At 40.8% G+C, this 15,622-nt stretch overlaps 1 protein-coding gene across 1 annotated transcript in view; it reads left to right on the top strand.

Moving 5' to 3' along the window:
• Positions 1–15,622, top strand: part of agbl4 (AGBL carboxypeptidase 4) — a gene marked incomplete at both ends in the record, with an annotated part of 472,442 nt that overhangs the window by 403,936 nt on the left and 52,884 nt on the right. Inside the window, one exon of the mRNA XM_080430494.1 lies at positions 1,934–1,937. Within this exon, the coding sequence (XP_080286620.1) occupies positions 1,934–1,937 (4 nt within the window). The remainder of the gene's footprint in view (positions 1–1,933; positions 1,938–15,622) is intronic.

Genomic DNA, 15,622 nt, shown 5'->3' with positions numbered 1-15,622 from the left:
TCAACACAGCTTGTGTTCACAGGGGGACTATTCACTCCATAGTTCCTCCATAGTTATATTCAGTATTTTACAGTGTGGTTATAAAAACCAATGACCTGTTTGAAATCCAATTGAGTTTGTTAATGTACTATGTACCAAAGAGGGCCTTTTTCTGAGAGAGAATGAAACACACTGTGTCCCTTGTCATGTAGATCATTGGAAGAACTTTCATGATGACATAACTCTTAAGGGATCTGTTGGAATATTATTATTATTATTGGTCAACAATGTTTTGATTGGACCTCTTGATGAGATGCTGGTTTTATCTGATCACAAGCTGTGTGTGTTCCCCGCTTGTCTGTCACCTTTTTGATGTCCCTCCACCTTTGCTGCTGAAATATAGAATTATCTAAAAGATATATACGTATGAAAATGTACTTATCAATATTCTCTTTTTTTTTTAAGATGTCAATGATGTTTTCTCATGAATGCATTACTGTGAACCAGAGTGGTAGATGCAGCACAGTACAGCAAATGGGCTCTAAGACCGAGGAGATTAATCACACTTCAAATGCTAAACGTGTACTATACAGTGGAGTCTAATGGTTAGTATATATGATCGTATCTACAAGCATGTAGATGGGCTATTTTTGGCAACTAAGTATAAATCTAAATCTAAGCCTCCGAAGTCCACTGAACCAGTGCACCAAAAGTATTTGAAGTAAAATTGTCCAACAGGGTTGCTGTATCTGTTAATATGTATGTATTTATTCTCTCTACTCTGACCATGTCTGTGAGTGTGTGAGGTGTGCTGAGGAATCCTCTCACAGCTTGAGAGCCAGGGGTTTAGATGTGGAATGGTTGGTGTACTTGGAAACATACGAGACCTTTCTTTCTTTCACCCGCTTCATGGTCCCAAGTCTAAAGCTTTGACTGTCGGGGGGAGGGGGAGGGAATTGGCCAGTCAGGTTTCTGTTTTGACAAAATGTGTAAATGTGTTGCTGTGATTGCCTGGTCCTGAAACCAGTACGAGCTTTAGTCAATTCCTCAGACACAGTCACAGTCCTGGCTGAACTGCCCTACACTGAACCAAGATCAGCCCAGTGTTGTGTGTGTATGAGTGAGCGTGTATGTAAAGAGAGAGGGAGATTGAGAAAAAAGGGAGAGAGATTGAATTTGGATTTGTGAATGTGTCTACCAGACCCCTGAGAAACTGAGCCAGAGGGACAAAAGAGTGACTTGTCAAATCTGTACAGAACGGAATAATCCTTTCATACTTCTGAACTAAGTGGAGTCGTACTTAACGGCTCTGGTATATAATGTACCTGTCCATAATAGCTGGTCTAACTGTAACACGGGGGACACCAGAGGCCTGTGTTTGACTGTTTGGAGAGTGATTGCCGATGGTTACATGGGATATGCCACCATGTTGCACAAGACAAACAAAAAGAAATAACATTATCTCTTTCTCCTTGATAACACAAACATATCTGATGTCTTTGGCTGGTAATGTGTAATTATAGCAGACAAAGGTGGAAAAAGATAAGAGAAAGTGATACAAAAAAAAAGTGTGTCTCCTTTAATTGCCAATTTGTGAACATGGTTGTGTGTCCTTCATAACGACTGGAAATTGCTCCTTGGGAAAGATTGGGATGGTGGGAGTGTGTATGGTGTATTCCTTGATTGATCTTATGACCATTGTGGCCAAAAACAAATGGATTTGGAACCTCTGGATGTTTGGTCCCGGGAGTGAGAGTTGAACTCTCCATCAACCTCTGAGCCCCACAATGGCATCCCTACATGTTCAGAAATTGTAATAAAATGTTATACAAAAATGTACAATACTTGTCCTTTGCTCAAAACCGGTCACACCTCCTGCTATGCGAACAACTCTTTGACGCTTAGCATCCTGTTCTGTTTTGTTCTGTTCTGTTCTGTGTTTCTCTTGCTGCAGTCAGGTACACCTGTTTAATGTACAGATCAACAAAAATAAATTGAGACTTTTATTCTATCAGCACAAGCCTATTATCTTCATTGTTGGTGATCTTTTCTTTCTGACAATTTAATGTTTTCTTATGTCCATTTCATGAAGTAAGATAATATGGGTGTTCAATACAAAATGTTCTACTTTGCGGTGCTCTAAGATTTTTGAGGGGCAAAACAAACTAATATAAAACTAACAAACACATTCCCCTTGAATTTATTTTGTTATGTAAAATAAGAGTTTAATATGGTCATATACGTACAATATGATATATGACCAGTTTGAGGATGTATTATATACCAGTTTAAACCTACATTACATTTAAAGAGGCTCCTAAATGGTATACTACTGTATTGATGTGAAACCTGTAACTCAAAATGTAACCTTTTTTAGGAACTAGAACGAAAAGTTACTTTAGACCCATATGCTATATTTTAGAAATTCTTATTTCATTACTCGGACGATTACGACACTTTGAACACAGAGGGCCCTGTGTGTGAACATTAAATTCAAGTGACAGAATCTAAAATTGGAGTCACAAGGTTTTTCAAACGTTGCTTTTTGACACACACAAACTTACATCTAGGTCTCACAACACCATGAAGCCAGACAGATACCCAAACAGACAGACGGAGTAAGATGAGCTCTCGTGTTATTTCCCAGACAGCTACTATAGGCAGATCAGTGTGTGTATGCTCTCAGTATTACTCCCATTTCACACCAACATCTGACAACAACCTTCCTTCCACACGGGCTCTGTAGTCAACTTCAATCACAGCTAAAATCAATCCCCCCCTTCCTTCCCCTTCACATCCCCTGTGGCTTCTCTGACCCTAGATTTTGTGTGTGTGTGTGTGTGTGCGTGTGTGTGGATCTGCAGTGAGGGGTGAGGATTAACAGGCAGATTGATCTCAGTGTCATCCCCGAGATACCCAGACAGTAGAGACCATGAATTCATTCTCTCAGCATGCGTTTCTGCCAGCCACTGGAAATGCCTTACGTACAGTACTGTAAGTGTGTCCCACAAAGATTGGATTCAAATATGTTCTCAAATTCCTTATTATGTGCAAACAAACCTGGCAATGAAAACACTTCATAGCATGCAATACATTGCTATGAATACGTCAACCTGGAGGTGTTCATAGTTGAGCCGAATGGCCTGGCGCGGAGTTATACCTCGTTATCTCCACCAGGCTGGACAGCCAAAGGCCGGAGATTATGTTTTCGCCCATGTCTGTCTGTCTGTCTATATGTCTGTCTGGTTGTTTGTTTGTGCTTCTGTGAACAGCTTACCTCTGGCACCGCTGGACTGATCTCTGAAACTTTGCACGCAGACTCCCAATCGACCCAGGAAGAACCTCCACCCCAAATACAGAGAGAATCTTGCCAAATACACAAACCTCCTAGTAAAAAACTAAGTAGACAAAGTGGTCTAAAACATTACAAGGCCTGCCCTATTGTATAATAAAGTAGACATGGTGGTCTATAACATTACAAGGCCTATTGTATAATAAAGTAGACATGGTGGTCTATAACAGTACAAGGCCTATTGTATAATAAAGTAGACATGGTGGTCTATAACAGTACAAGGCCTATTGTATAATAAAGTAGACATGGTGGTCTATAACATTACAAGGCCTATTGTATAATAAAATAGACATGGTGGTCTATAACATTACAAGGCCTATTGTATAATAAAATAGACATGGTCTATAACATTAAGGCCTATTCTAAGATAACAGAATAGAGATGATGTTAAATGTAGTGGCTATTTTCTTTTATGTGCCGATCTTGTACTGTTGATCAGCTATTTTCGTATGACGAATTATCTATAGGTCTTATGTGGTTAACCAGGTTATGCTTACTCCGATTATTATTTCATTATGATTAACAAAACGTTAGGGCGTTGATGTGACAGTCGTGTTGTCTTGGCATTTTCTTAATCGTGTTAAGATCAGATTTCTGGGGTCAATGTTGTAAATTTGCCTCCCTTTCCCCCTTGCGATCAGACTCTTTACTCCTGCTCATCTCTCTGCTCCTCTCTCCTGTCTGGCACGCTAATGCATTTCCATATATTATTGCCTCTGTAAGCAAGTGTGCCGTGTGCCCGGGCCCTCCCTGCAGCCCAAGGGGACTGCTCAATGTCATTATTGCTATGGCCTGCCACATGCCTGTAATGTATTGCTGCCTAGCTTTATTGGCAGTGCGATGATTCAGTGAAACTGATGATGGATCGGTGCTGGCTCGGTCTATAGCTGGGCTGGGCTGGGCTGGGTCAGGCCGGGCTGGGCTTGGGGCTCTGCAGTGCCACTGTCTATGTCTCAGAACACCATGTCCTTTCTCCAAACTGCAAGGCGAGAAGGAGTGCATTTACAGTATGTCTCACGCACGCACGCACACACACAATGTTACTTGAGTAAAAGTACAAAAGTATTGGCATCAAAGTACCAAAAGTAAAAGTACTAAAATGTTTGAAAATAGCAGATCTACAAACTCACCACGCGTCGCATCGCGATGCCTTGTGAGCTTGTAGATCTGCTATTTTCAAATAGCCTAGGTGTAAAATAGGGCTAAAGTGGTTAATGTATGTTCTATAATATAATGATTTATATCTGCAAAGTAACTAGTTACTAAAGTTTTCAAATAATTGTAGTGGAGTAAAAGTACAATAGTTGCAGCTGAGATGTAGTGGAGTAGAAGTAAAAGTACTGAAAACTGGAAATACTCCAGTAAAGTAAAAATACCAAAAAAATGTACTTAAGTACAGTACTTGAGTAAATGTACTTGGTTACTTTCCACCACTGACACACACACACACACGCGCACACGCACGCACGCACGCATGCGCACACACGCACACGCACACAACCTAATGAATATGATCATCCTACTGCTTTCATGGCGCTGCCTCGAACATGGTCTAATAATTCATGGTGGCTGATTTGTTTTCTCCTCTACTTCCTTGCCTTTACCAGACAGTGCTGCATAATAGGTGCTTGTGATTATCTTTATGACTTTGTTGCCCATGTGTGAATGTGAAAACAGAACTTGGAACAGACTTTCCTTTGTTGCCTCCTGGAAGGGGACGGGGGGGGGTGTGCAGGTGGCGGCATGTCTCCCCGTGCATATTGACTTGGTACAGTACACCACGACATGACAATGGAGCATATGGGAGAGATCATCATTGGGCACATGCACAGATTGCACACACGCGCTCGCACGAACGAACGCACACATGCACACATGCACACACACACACACACACACACACACACACACACACACACACACACACACACACACACACACACACTAGCCCTCCAAGAGAAGTACTCAAATGTTTTACTTAAGTAAAAAGTATCAAAATGTACTAAAAGTACCAAAAGTAAAAGTACTAAAATGTTTGAAAATAGCAGATCTACACGCGTTGTGAGCTTGTAGATCTGCTTTTTTCAAATAGCCTAGGTATAAAATAGGGCTATAATAGGGCTATAATAAAGTGGTTAATGTATGTTTTATAATGTGATCATTTATATCTGCAACTAGTAGTAACTTTAGTAACTAGTAACTAAAGTTTTCAAATAATTGTAGTGGAGTAAAAGTACAATATCTGCCTCTGAGATATAGTGGAGTAGAAGTAAAAGTATTGAACATTGAAAATACTCCATTAAAGTAAAGTACAGTACCTCAAAATTGTACTTAAGTACAGAATTGAGTAAATATACTTAGTTACTGTCCACCCCACACACACACACACACACACACACACACACACACACACACACACACACACACACACACACACACACACACACACACACACTAGCCCTCCACCTTGTTTCTGAGACCACAGCATACATGGACAGCTGTTTTTGTTCCTTCGTATAGTCTAACCTTCAGGGAACAGACTCCACTAGGCCGTCCACATACTGAAGCACTGCCCCACTTGTTGGCCAGTGTGCTGTATTTCTCATCAAACACTAGTGATTCAGAATGGAATGAAGTTGGTTCAGCAGTCATGGCTTTTTCAGATGTCCTTATCTTTTGTACTCAGTGCCTAGAGGGCATGCTGTTTGTGTGTGAGATGGGGTTTTCCACTTTTCCTGGAATACTGAGAATTAGAATTGTGAAAGAAAGTGTGTTTTGTACTAATATGAGTATTACAAATACTATATTACAAAACGTATTACCTCCACCAATGAGATATTGATTTTGGCCCTGTCTGTCTGTCTGTCTGTCTGTCTGTCTGTCTGTCTGTCTGTCTGTCTGTTAAAGGAGTAGTTCACCCAAAAAATTACTTATTTTCTATCAATTACACACCCCGCCTTGAATTCGTGGAGCTTTTTTGTTTTTGTCGCATTCTTAAGCCAATAATTTGATGACCAGCGGTCTCTCCGTTAGGAGACTCAAAGACTCTCCTTTGAGTCTCCTACGGGACACATTAGCATATTTTCGCGGTAATCAAATTATTGTCTCAGGAATGTGAGAAAAACAAAAATATGTTTTGGGTAAACTACTCCTTTAACTGGATATTCTAGCCATTATGAACAAATTTGCACAAAACTCGGTGGAAAGGCTTGGTCATGGGCCAAAGGAAGAACCAATGAAGCTTTCATGCCGATCGCCCAAAAGGAGGGGGTGTGGTGGTGTGGTGGCCAGTCACAAAACTACACACATAACTAGTGAACAGATGAACATAACACCGTGCGGTACTTTAGGAAAAGGTTTATCATGGGTCCAGGAAGAACTGATTAACTGGTCACATGCATCATTAAGTTATATTGGCCGAAAGGAGAGAGTGGCGCCAGAAGCATCGCAACCACGTTACAGACAAACTGCCACCTTGGCAGAGGTCTGTGCTCTCTGCCCAGCACATTGTACACTGGTGGAAAGTAACCAAGTACTATGTACTCCAAGTACTGTACTTATGTACAATTTGGAGGTATTTTTTACTTTACTTGAGTATTTCAAAATGTTCAATATTTTTTACTTCTACTCCACTACATCTCAGGAAAATATTGTACTTTTTGGATTATTAGAAAACATGCATTAACCACTTCAGCAATATATAGACTTTGGCTATATGAAAATAGCAGATCTACAAGCTCAAAACGTGTCGCGATGCGTTTTGAGCTTGTAGATCTGCTATTTTCCAAAGATTTTTAAACATTTTGAAATGGGACATTCTGCATATTGAGTACTTTAACTTTTTGTACTCTACGTACTATGTTTTGATGCCAATACGTTTGTACTTTTACTCAAGTACATTCTGAATACCAGAGTTTTACTTGTAACGCAACCAACATTGATACTTTCATTAAAGTAAAACATCTCAGTGCTTCTTCCACCACTGAACATTTTCTAGCTGTGTAATTTCTCCCCTCCAAAAAAACCACACACCATAATCAGTTTTCATCTGCATAATTTAATTTACATAATGTTCATTTACAGACACTACATCCTACGCAGCACATACATTTTTCAACGTAATATGCGTGAAGTGTGGGTGTGTGTGTGTGTGTGTGTGTGTATCCGGTTGTGTCACTGGGGCCAAGAATATTGTTATAAATCATAAATGATCTCTCTTTTTTTTTTATTCTCCATCTCTGCGCTGCTATATTTGTCTGAGAAGTGACTGCAGGGTTAACAGACATATGAGTTGGTTCTAATGAATTCTGCCTTTGGTCTTCAAAGTCATTAATGCACATGGAGGAGAATGCCAATCATGTCCACAGAACGATGGGGCTCTTCTTTTTTTCTTCTTTTTTTCCTCCATCCGTCCATCCGTCACAGTCAGTGTTTGGTGGCATCCACCCTGGGAGCCATGTATCGCAATTGAACACAGTACAATCCAAAGTTCCAATCTTAAATGGATAGTTCACCCAAAATATCGATTAGTCACCCCATGGAGACTTGAATTCATGGATATTTTTTAGTTTTAGTTTTATTTCTAAGCCAATAATTTGATGACCAGCGGACCGGTGGGCAGCGGTTCCGGTAGGAGACACGAAGGAGACTCTTTGTATCTCCTGCCGGAACCGCTGCCGGTCATCAAATTATTGGCTTATAGGAATGAGACAAAAAACAAAAAATATCCATGAATTCAAGTATCCATGGGGTGACTAATCGATAGGAAAAAAAACATTTTGGCGGCACTTAACTATCCCTTTAAGCCGACTGATCTGCTCACAGACAATCGAGGCCGTCTTGATCATTCTAAAACATCATCATCATCATCATCATCATCATAACCTTTATTTCAGCTCAGAGTACATTTGAGGGGCAGGCCCTCATTTTCAATGTAGCCGAGATACAGAACACAGTAATCAACAGAAATAGACATTATATATATATTTATATTATATATCTGGATGTTTACTTCACTATAAACTAAAGGGATGGCAGGAGTGGTGCGCGACTGTCAGAGACAAGGAGAGGAGGCAGACTGGAAGTGAATGAGAGGACTTTTGACATGGCCTCCCGGTTGAAACAACCTGTTGGACAGCTGAGATTTGTCAATGTGTGGCAAGAACACGCTTGTTTTTATAACACGTCTTCTCAGACATGTCACAAGCATTCGTCCGTTGCCCCCACACGTTTAAATCAGTGGTGTGTTCTACCGTGTTACGCTATGTACGTAGTGTGACCTGCAGAGCATTTTCGTAGCCAAGCGTAGCCCACTACTAACCATTTCATCCATTGAAAGCGTATCCAGCGTATCTCCACGGCCACGCGCATGTCGTGCAGGGAATGATTATCGTATCCCTCCAAAAAAAACTAGAACCCACCACTGGTTTAAAGGACTCAGAGGTTTATACATAGAGTTATATTATATCAGGTTATACAGTATCTGCTTCCACATGTTATCACGTCAGGTGAGATCACGTGAGGTGCTGTCTTGCTCCTGCAGGCACAATAACCTTAATGAAATCCTGTAGTGTATGTGTGATGCACCATTGTAACAAGTCTTGTAGTGTGTGCATGTTTAAGACTAGGGAGAAGAATTCTCCTGTAGTACTACACTCTCAGAGTTAAATGAACACTCCAGATTTTTACAGTGTACATCAGACGTGTCTACATTTGGCCCGGGGAATCATAGCACAAGAGCAGATTTTATATGACCCGTGGCTTCCCTCCTAAAATTATGTATGGCAAGCCAGTATGGCAATGTTAAATTCATAAGATTGAAGTTTGTGAGTGTTTTGAATAGGCTATCTCTCAGTATAATTTGTATGGATTCTTAACTGCTTGTTCCTTGTGTTGTTGTTTTTTGTATAGAGACCTTTTCACACCTGGTTACACCTGGCTACGCTGCCATTTGAACAAAAGACAATGTATTGGACTCTAAATATAATAGCGATGCAGCGCATGCATTTGAGAAAAGGCTGAATAGTTTTGGTTTTGTTCACAGCACAGATGAGTGGTTTACATTGGCTACACCGCCAACAGAAGACTCTAGTTGAATACAATTGTTGTAATGCGAGATAGGACTTTCTTAAAGGTACAATATGACAGGAGATGCAGTCATCCCTGCAGCATTTTCATACAGTAAGTTCAAATATCGCCCCCTTTGAAAAAAAATTTGTTCACCCATGGTTTAGAATGATCTTCAGTCAGCCAAAAATGACAGGATTGAGTTGGTGCTGTATGCAGATGGATGGTTATACTGGATGGATGGAGCATACTGTGACAGCTTAAGAGGAGAATGGGTGTGTTCCATCTCGCATGGGACAGGGGTAAGCTTGGTAAACTGCAATAGTCCAAGGTTAGGGTGAGGGCTGAGACTCCAAACTGACTGTTTCAATTGTAACTTGTACTGTACCAGACATTGTTAAAGTCCTCCTCCATAAAAAAAAATGCTTTTTCTATATACAGTAAACTCCTTTTTGGAGGCATTGCTTTATGTGCAGGACTTGCCACACAAGGACCTTTTTCACATTCTTCCACTGGAGGTGCTGAGCTTAGTACTTCCTCAAGATCTGAGCTGGCTGTGTGATGTCACTAATACCGTGAACCTATCATGGTCCAGCAGGTAAATTGGACAGTTTGCTGAAACCCGATACAACTTTGTTTTGAGCATCAGTGGTGGGTGTGGCATGAGGCCTCTGATAATTACATATTTGAATATCCATAGATCCTGAATATGTGCTTCCAGACGCTTTTCAGAGTTTTATTTATTTATTGCTTTTTTGTGGGGAAAAAGTTGTAGTAATTTAAAATAATCGTTTGCTTTTTGAAAAGGATTGACTGCTAAAATACTGTTAAAAGTGATACAATGTAAGTTACACGACCATTACTTTTTGAGCCAAGTAATTTGGTATATTACTTTTGTAACGCGTTACATTGCCGGGGTTATTGCGCTGATAATGTGTCGCAAAGCTGCGCGTTGATCAGCATGTTCAGGTTCCGGTAGACTGGTACCCAACAATGGCCGGGTTATTGCGTGGATTAAATGGGCTTTCTCTCTCCCTCTCTCTCTCTCAGTCTCTCCCTTCTTGGTAAATGGTGCATTAATATAATGCCTTTATCCAAAGCGCTTTACAATGTGCATTACAGTCACACATTCACACACCAGTGGCTATAGAGGCAACCAAGCAAGGCACCTGGCCATCATAGAGCAGTTAGGGGTTAAGTGTCTTGCTCAAGGACACCGAACTTCGAACCCTCTGATTCCCCGAGTGCCCGCTCTACCTCCTGCAGCCACTGCCGCCACACGTGCACGTACACACACACACACGCGCGCGCACACACGCTCACACACACACACACACGCACACACGCACACAGCCACACACACATGCGCACACACAGGGCTTTCAAATGACTTCTATTAATTCAGACGGCTCCCCCAATTAACAAGATTCAAAGTGATGATGAATTTTTCATTCTCTGAGCATTTAACCCATTAAGACCGGGAACGCATCTGTGTCATTGTAAGATTTCTTCGGCTATTCAAAAGTATAGCAGATCTACGAGCTTGTAGATCTGCTATTGTTTTGGGGAAATCATGGGTCTTTGAATATATATATATTTGTAAAGCGAACATTTGCAACTCAAATCTTTTTCATTTTTTTGAAAATTTGCTATAATTTCAAAATAATTATACGTATTTGGCCCTGGACCCCCATCTCAAAAAATGTTGTTTCAGGGACCCCCAGAAGTTGTAACAGAGTAAAAAAATGTCCCTTTAAAAAGTATATATTCAAAGATTTGCACACATTTTCACGATTAAAAATGTATAAATAGCAGATCTACAAGCTCATAGCGCGGCACTCGGTAACGCACTATGAGCTTGTATATCTGCTATTTTTGAATATCTTAAAATGGCACGTTCCCGGTCTTAATGGGTTAAGCTAATTATGGCCCAAATGAGGCAGGTTGCTCATGGTGTACCGCTCGTGGTGGAGTGCTGAAAATGGCAGCCAATGTCACTGTCACAGTGCCACGCCGTACTGCCACCCTAATCACTGCGGCCGCTTAATATTCATGTGCCATTGCTCTCCTCACCTCTGTCCTCTCCTCTCCTCTGTCTTCACTTCTCTCTTTTTTTCTCCATCTCCTCTCTCTTCTCTTTACTTTCTCTGTCTTCCCTCTATCTTCCCCCTTCCCTTCTCCTCTCTGCGCTGACCTTTAATTACCCCCCCCCCCTACACACACACACACACACACACACACACACACACACACACACACACACACACACACACACACACACACACACACACACACACACACACACACACACACACACACACACACACACACACACACACACACAACTCTCTCTCTCTCTCCCCCCGCTCTCTCTCTTGCATTGTTGACGTGAATGGCTCTAATGGAAATCAGCTAATTGCGCTAATAGCATTTTAATGATAATATAATGCAGTAAATAAAGCTTGTTACAAGCTCAGCAATTTTGTCACATTCCAAGGACAATCAATCCAGATCAAATAGAATATGCTCTCCTCCTCCTTCGTTGGGGAGTGAGATGTTCTTTCTCTCGCCCACATTAGAGCTACAGCACACCTGTAGGTACACAACATACGCACCAGGGAAAAAACAGACAGGGTTTCCCGCACAGAAAACACATTAGCAGGGGCAGCCAAGTGTCAGATCAGTGGCGGAAGAAGTACTGAGATGTTTTACTTAAGTAAAGTAAGTATCAATTCCACAATGTAGAAATATACCTTGTTTACGAGTAAAAGGCCGGAATTCAAAATGTACTTGAGTGAAAATACAAAAGTGTTGGTATCAAAATGTACTTAAGGTACCAAAAGTAGAAAGTACTCATTATGCAGAATGTCCCATTTCACAAGTTTTCAAATGTGTAAAATGTGTAAGAATCTTTCGAAAATAGCAGATCTACAAGCTCACAATGCGTCGCATCGCGACGCATTGTGAGCTTGTAGATCGTCTATTTTCAAATGGCCGAAATGTATATAGGGCCGAAGTGGTTAAGGAGGTATGTTTTGTAATAATAATCAAAAGTAACTAGTAACTAAAGTTTTCAAATTATTGTAGTGGAGTAAAAGTATAATATTTGTCTTGGAGATGTAGTGGGGTAGAAGAAAAAGTATTGGAAATTGTAAATAACATGAAGAAAGTAAAAATTGTACTTAAGTACAGTACTTGAGTACATGTACTTAGTTACTTTACACCACTAGTGTCAGTAAACAGCCCGTCAAAAGTATCCCTGAACAAGAGCGTACCTGTCCTCTCTCTGTGAATCGCCCCCAGATGAACCTAAATGCATAAAATGTAAAAAATCGTTACAAAATTGCTGAAAGCAGAGTGTAAAATGAGACGATTTAACTCACTGTGCGTTGCAGAGTTGTTGGTTTCATATTCCTGTTACAACTTTTATATGTGTGACGTTTATGCCCAGTGGCTGTTTATACCATTATAATCATTTGATGATTTTTTTCTTTATCATAATCTCACCTTAAAATCTCCTAGAAATGAACACATCAGAGCGGTTCCAAGGCTCCTTTGCTTGGTTCAGTGATCGTTAATCCCTCAGTGTAGATTCATATTGTGTTCACATTCTTTTTGCAACATCAAAGTTAAACCATCTATATAAATGAAAGGCAGCGATCTCCAGCACGAAGCCCACAGAGTAGAGAGCGAGCGGTGCCGCGAGAAAGAAAAACCATTTAATTTCTTCTTTGTACATTCCACCAGTCAGTGGTCATTTAGCCTTCCTCTCTGCGGTTAATGTGAAACCGGCTAAACGGGCGTGGCAAATCGGTTTGAGGAAAAGAGAGTGACTTTCAAATAAGGCCTCGGTGCTTCACGGCCGTGTGAGAGTTTATCACTGTCGTTTCTCCCTCTGTCTTCAGAGACAGAGAGAGAGACAGAGACAGAGAGAGGGCTATAGAGCTGCATGGGCACTGATTGAGTGATGAGCTTGAGTATGATTTCTCTGTGAGTGAAATTAATTAGGTTGGATAAATTATACCATTCAAAGCCAGTCTCCGTGGAACCAGCACTGACACACAACCCCCCCCACACACACACACACACACACACACACTCTCACACACTCACTCACACACACACACACACACACACACACACACACACACACACACACACACACACACACACACACACACACACACACACACACACACACACACACACACGCCAACATCATTAATTACATGTACGAAAATACAATTTCCACAGTCCTCTGTGAGTTTCCTGTGTTCCCTGATGAAGTATAATGTTTGTTTGGCGAAAGTTATTTCCCCTTCAGTTATAGTCAGAGTCAGAGTCAGTTTGACCCCCAGATTGAATATAGATAACATTAATAAAGCACATGGATTACCTGCCACTGTGTGCCACCACAAACTCCCATCTCTCTCTCTCTCTGCAATGCGGAGGACCTGCTCTTTGATGTAGAGATAGTGTTGTCAATACCCCAAAAAAAGCATTATTAATGTCCCCCAGCCATCTGTTGTGGTGTCACAGTGTGGAACACACAGTGGGAGCAGACCCACATCTACTGTTCCATATACTCTACCATCCTCATTAACCACATTAAAACACTTAAACCCTGCATACTGTATACTTCATTGACTGGAGTCCGTCGGGGCTCTTTTCTTGTTCCCCTCCTTTTTCCCCCTCTAAATCTACTTGCCAAAAATAGCTGATCTACAAGCTCATAATGCGCCACACCGTGAACGGATTGTGAGCTTGTAGATCTGCTATTTTTGCCAATTGTTCGAGAATGTTCGCCTACTATGACATGCTCAGAAAAGAGACTGTTATTCATTTGCCTATAATGGCATCCCCAACATAGGGACACCAGGTTGAACGTGGTTAAAGTCATATTATGTGGCACCACATATGTGCTCCTGTTTATCTGACTAACCAGTATTATTTTAGAACGTTCTCTATATTCATAGAACGGCAAGTTACAAAAACTTCAAAGATAACAGTAAATGGGATAAGTTGTTTACACACTTTAATTGGCCTATCTCAGCTTTGTTTCAGTTTATTAGAATATGCCTTCTATTAATGTAGAAAGACAAGGTACAAAGACTACAAACATAACGGATATGGAATAAGTTGTTTACATGCTTTAACCCATTAAGACCGGGAACACATCTGTGTCATTTTTTGATTTCTTTGGCTATTAAAAAAATTGCAGATATACAAGCTAATAGCGCGTCACCGAGTGCTGTGCTATGAAAGAAAACCTATGTTGCTATATCAGTGGTTCCCAAACCTTTTCATGTCAAAGACCCCCAAAATGATGTGTGTTTCACCACAGACCCCCATCTCAAAATATTTTGAGCCAGGACCCCCCAGAAGCAAAGATTTGAGTTAAAAATGTTTGCTTTAAAAATATATATATTCAAAGATTTGCACCAATTTTCACGATTTTTCAAAAATAGCAGATCTACAAGCTCATAGCGCGGCACTCGGTGCCGCGCTATGAGCTTGTAGATCTGCTATTTTTGAATAGCCCAAAGTATAACATATGGATAAAGTGCGTACACAGGTGCCTTCCCGGTTTGAATGGGTTAATTGGGCCCATCTCAGGTATGTTTCAGTTTTTAGCAATCCTTTATTCCGTTATTTTTTTGGTTTTGTTTTTGTTTCTCGACGATAATAACTTGCTTCCTTGCATTCCCTCATTCCCCATATCACCTTCACAGTCCCACTGTGCGTAAAGGAGTACACAGAATTGTTGGCACAGAAGCCCATTGATCATTTGCCCGCTGTGTGACAAGAAGATTGCTAGCAATTATACCTGCGTTGTCAGTATTTAGTGAGCTATATAGCTTTTCAGATGAAGCAAAAATCCACCACCATCCATTAAACACAGATCGTTTGCCATCCCCATGCGCCACAGCAAAACTTGCTACTGACACAGTGATGAAACTGCTGCCAGTTTTCCTGACAAGCTGTGATGAGTTGGAAAAATAGTTTTTCATTTCATTAAAATGTCACTTGATTCTTTAAAGGTTTAATGACATTCACTTTTACACCACATTCAAAGTCTTTGTCCTGGTCCTTCAAAAGTGTACAAAAAGTTTTAAGTGAAAATTCCATTCCAGTGATCCATGGCAGGTGTTTTTGTCTCACATTTCTAAAGCCTTTTCAACTGCAATGAAAAAAGAAATCTTTGCCTGCGGGTGTCGCTGGTGA

Source organism: Gymnoscopelus braueri (assembly GCF_963280865.1).
Source record: "Gymnoscopelus braueri genome assembly, chromosome: 6".
Lineage (NCBI taxonomy): Eukaryota > Metazoa > Chordata > Actinopteri > Myctophiformes > Myctophidae > Gymnoscopelus > Gymnoscopelus braueri.
Note: the sequence above shows the minus strand (reverse complement) of the source record. Positions and strands in the feature narration are given on the sequence as shown.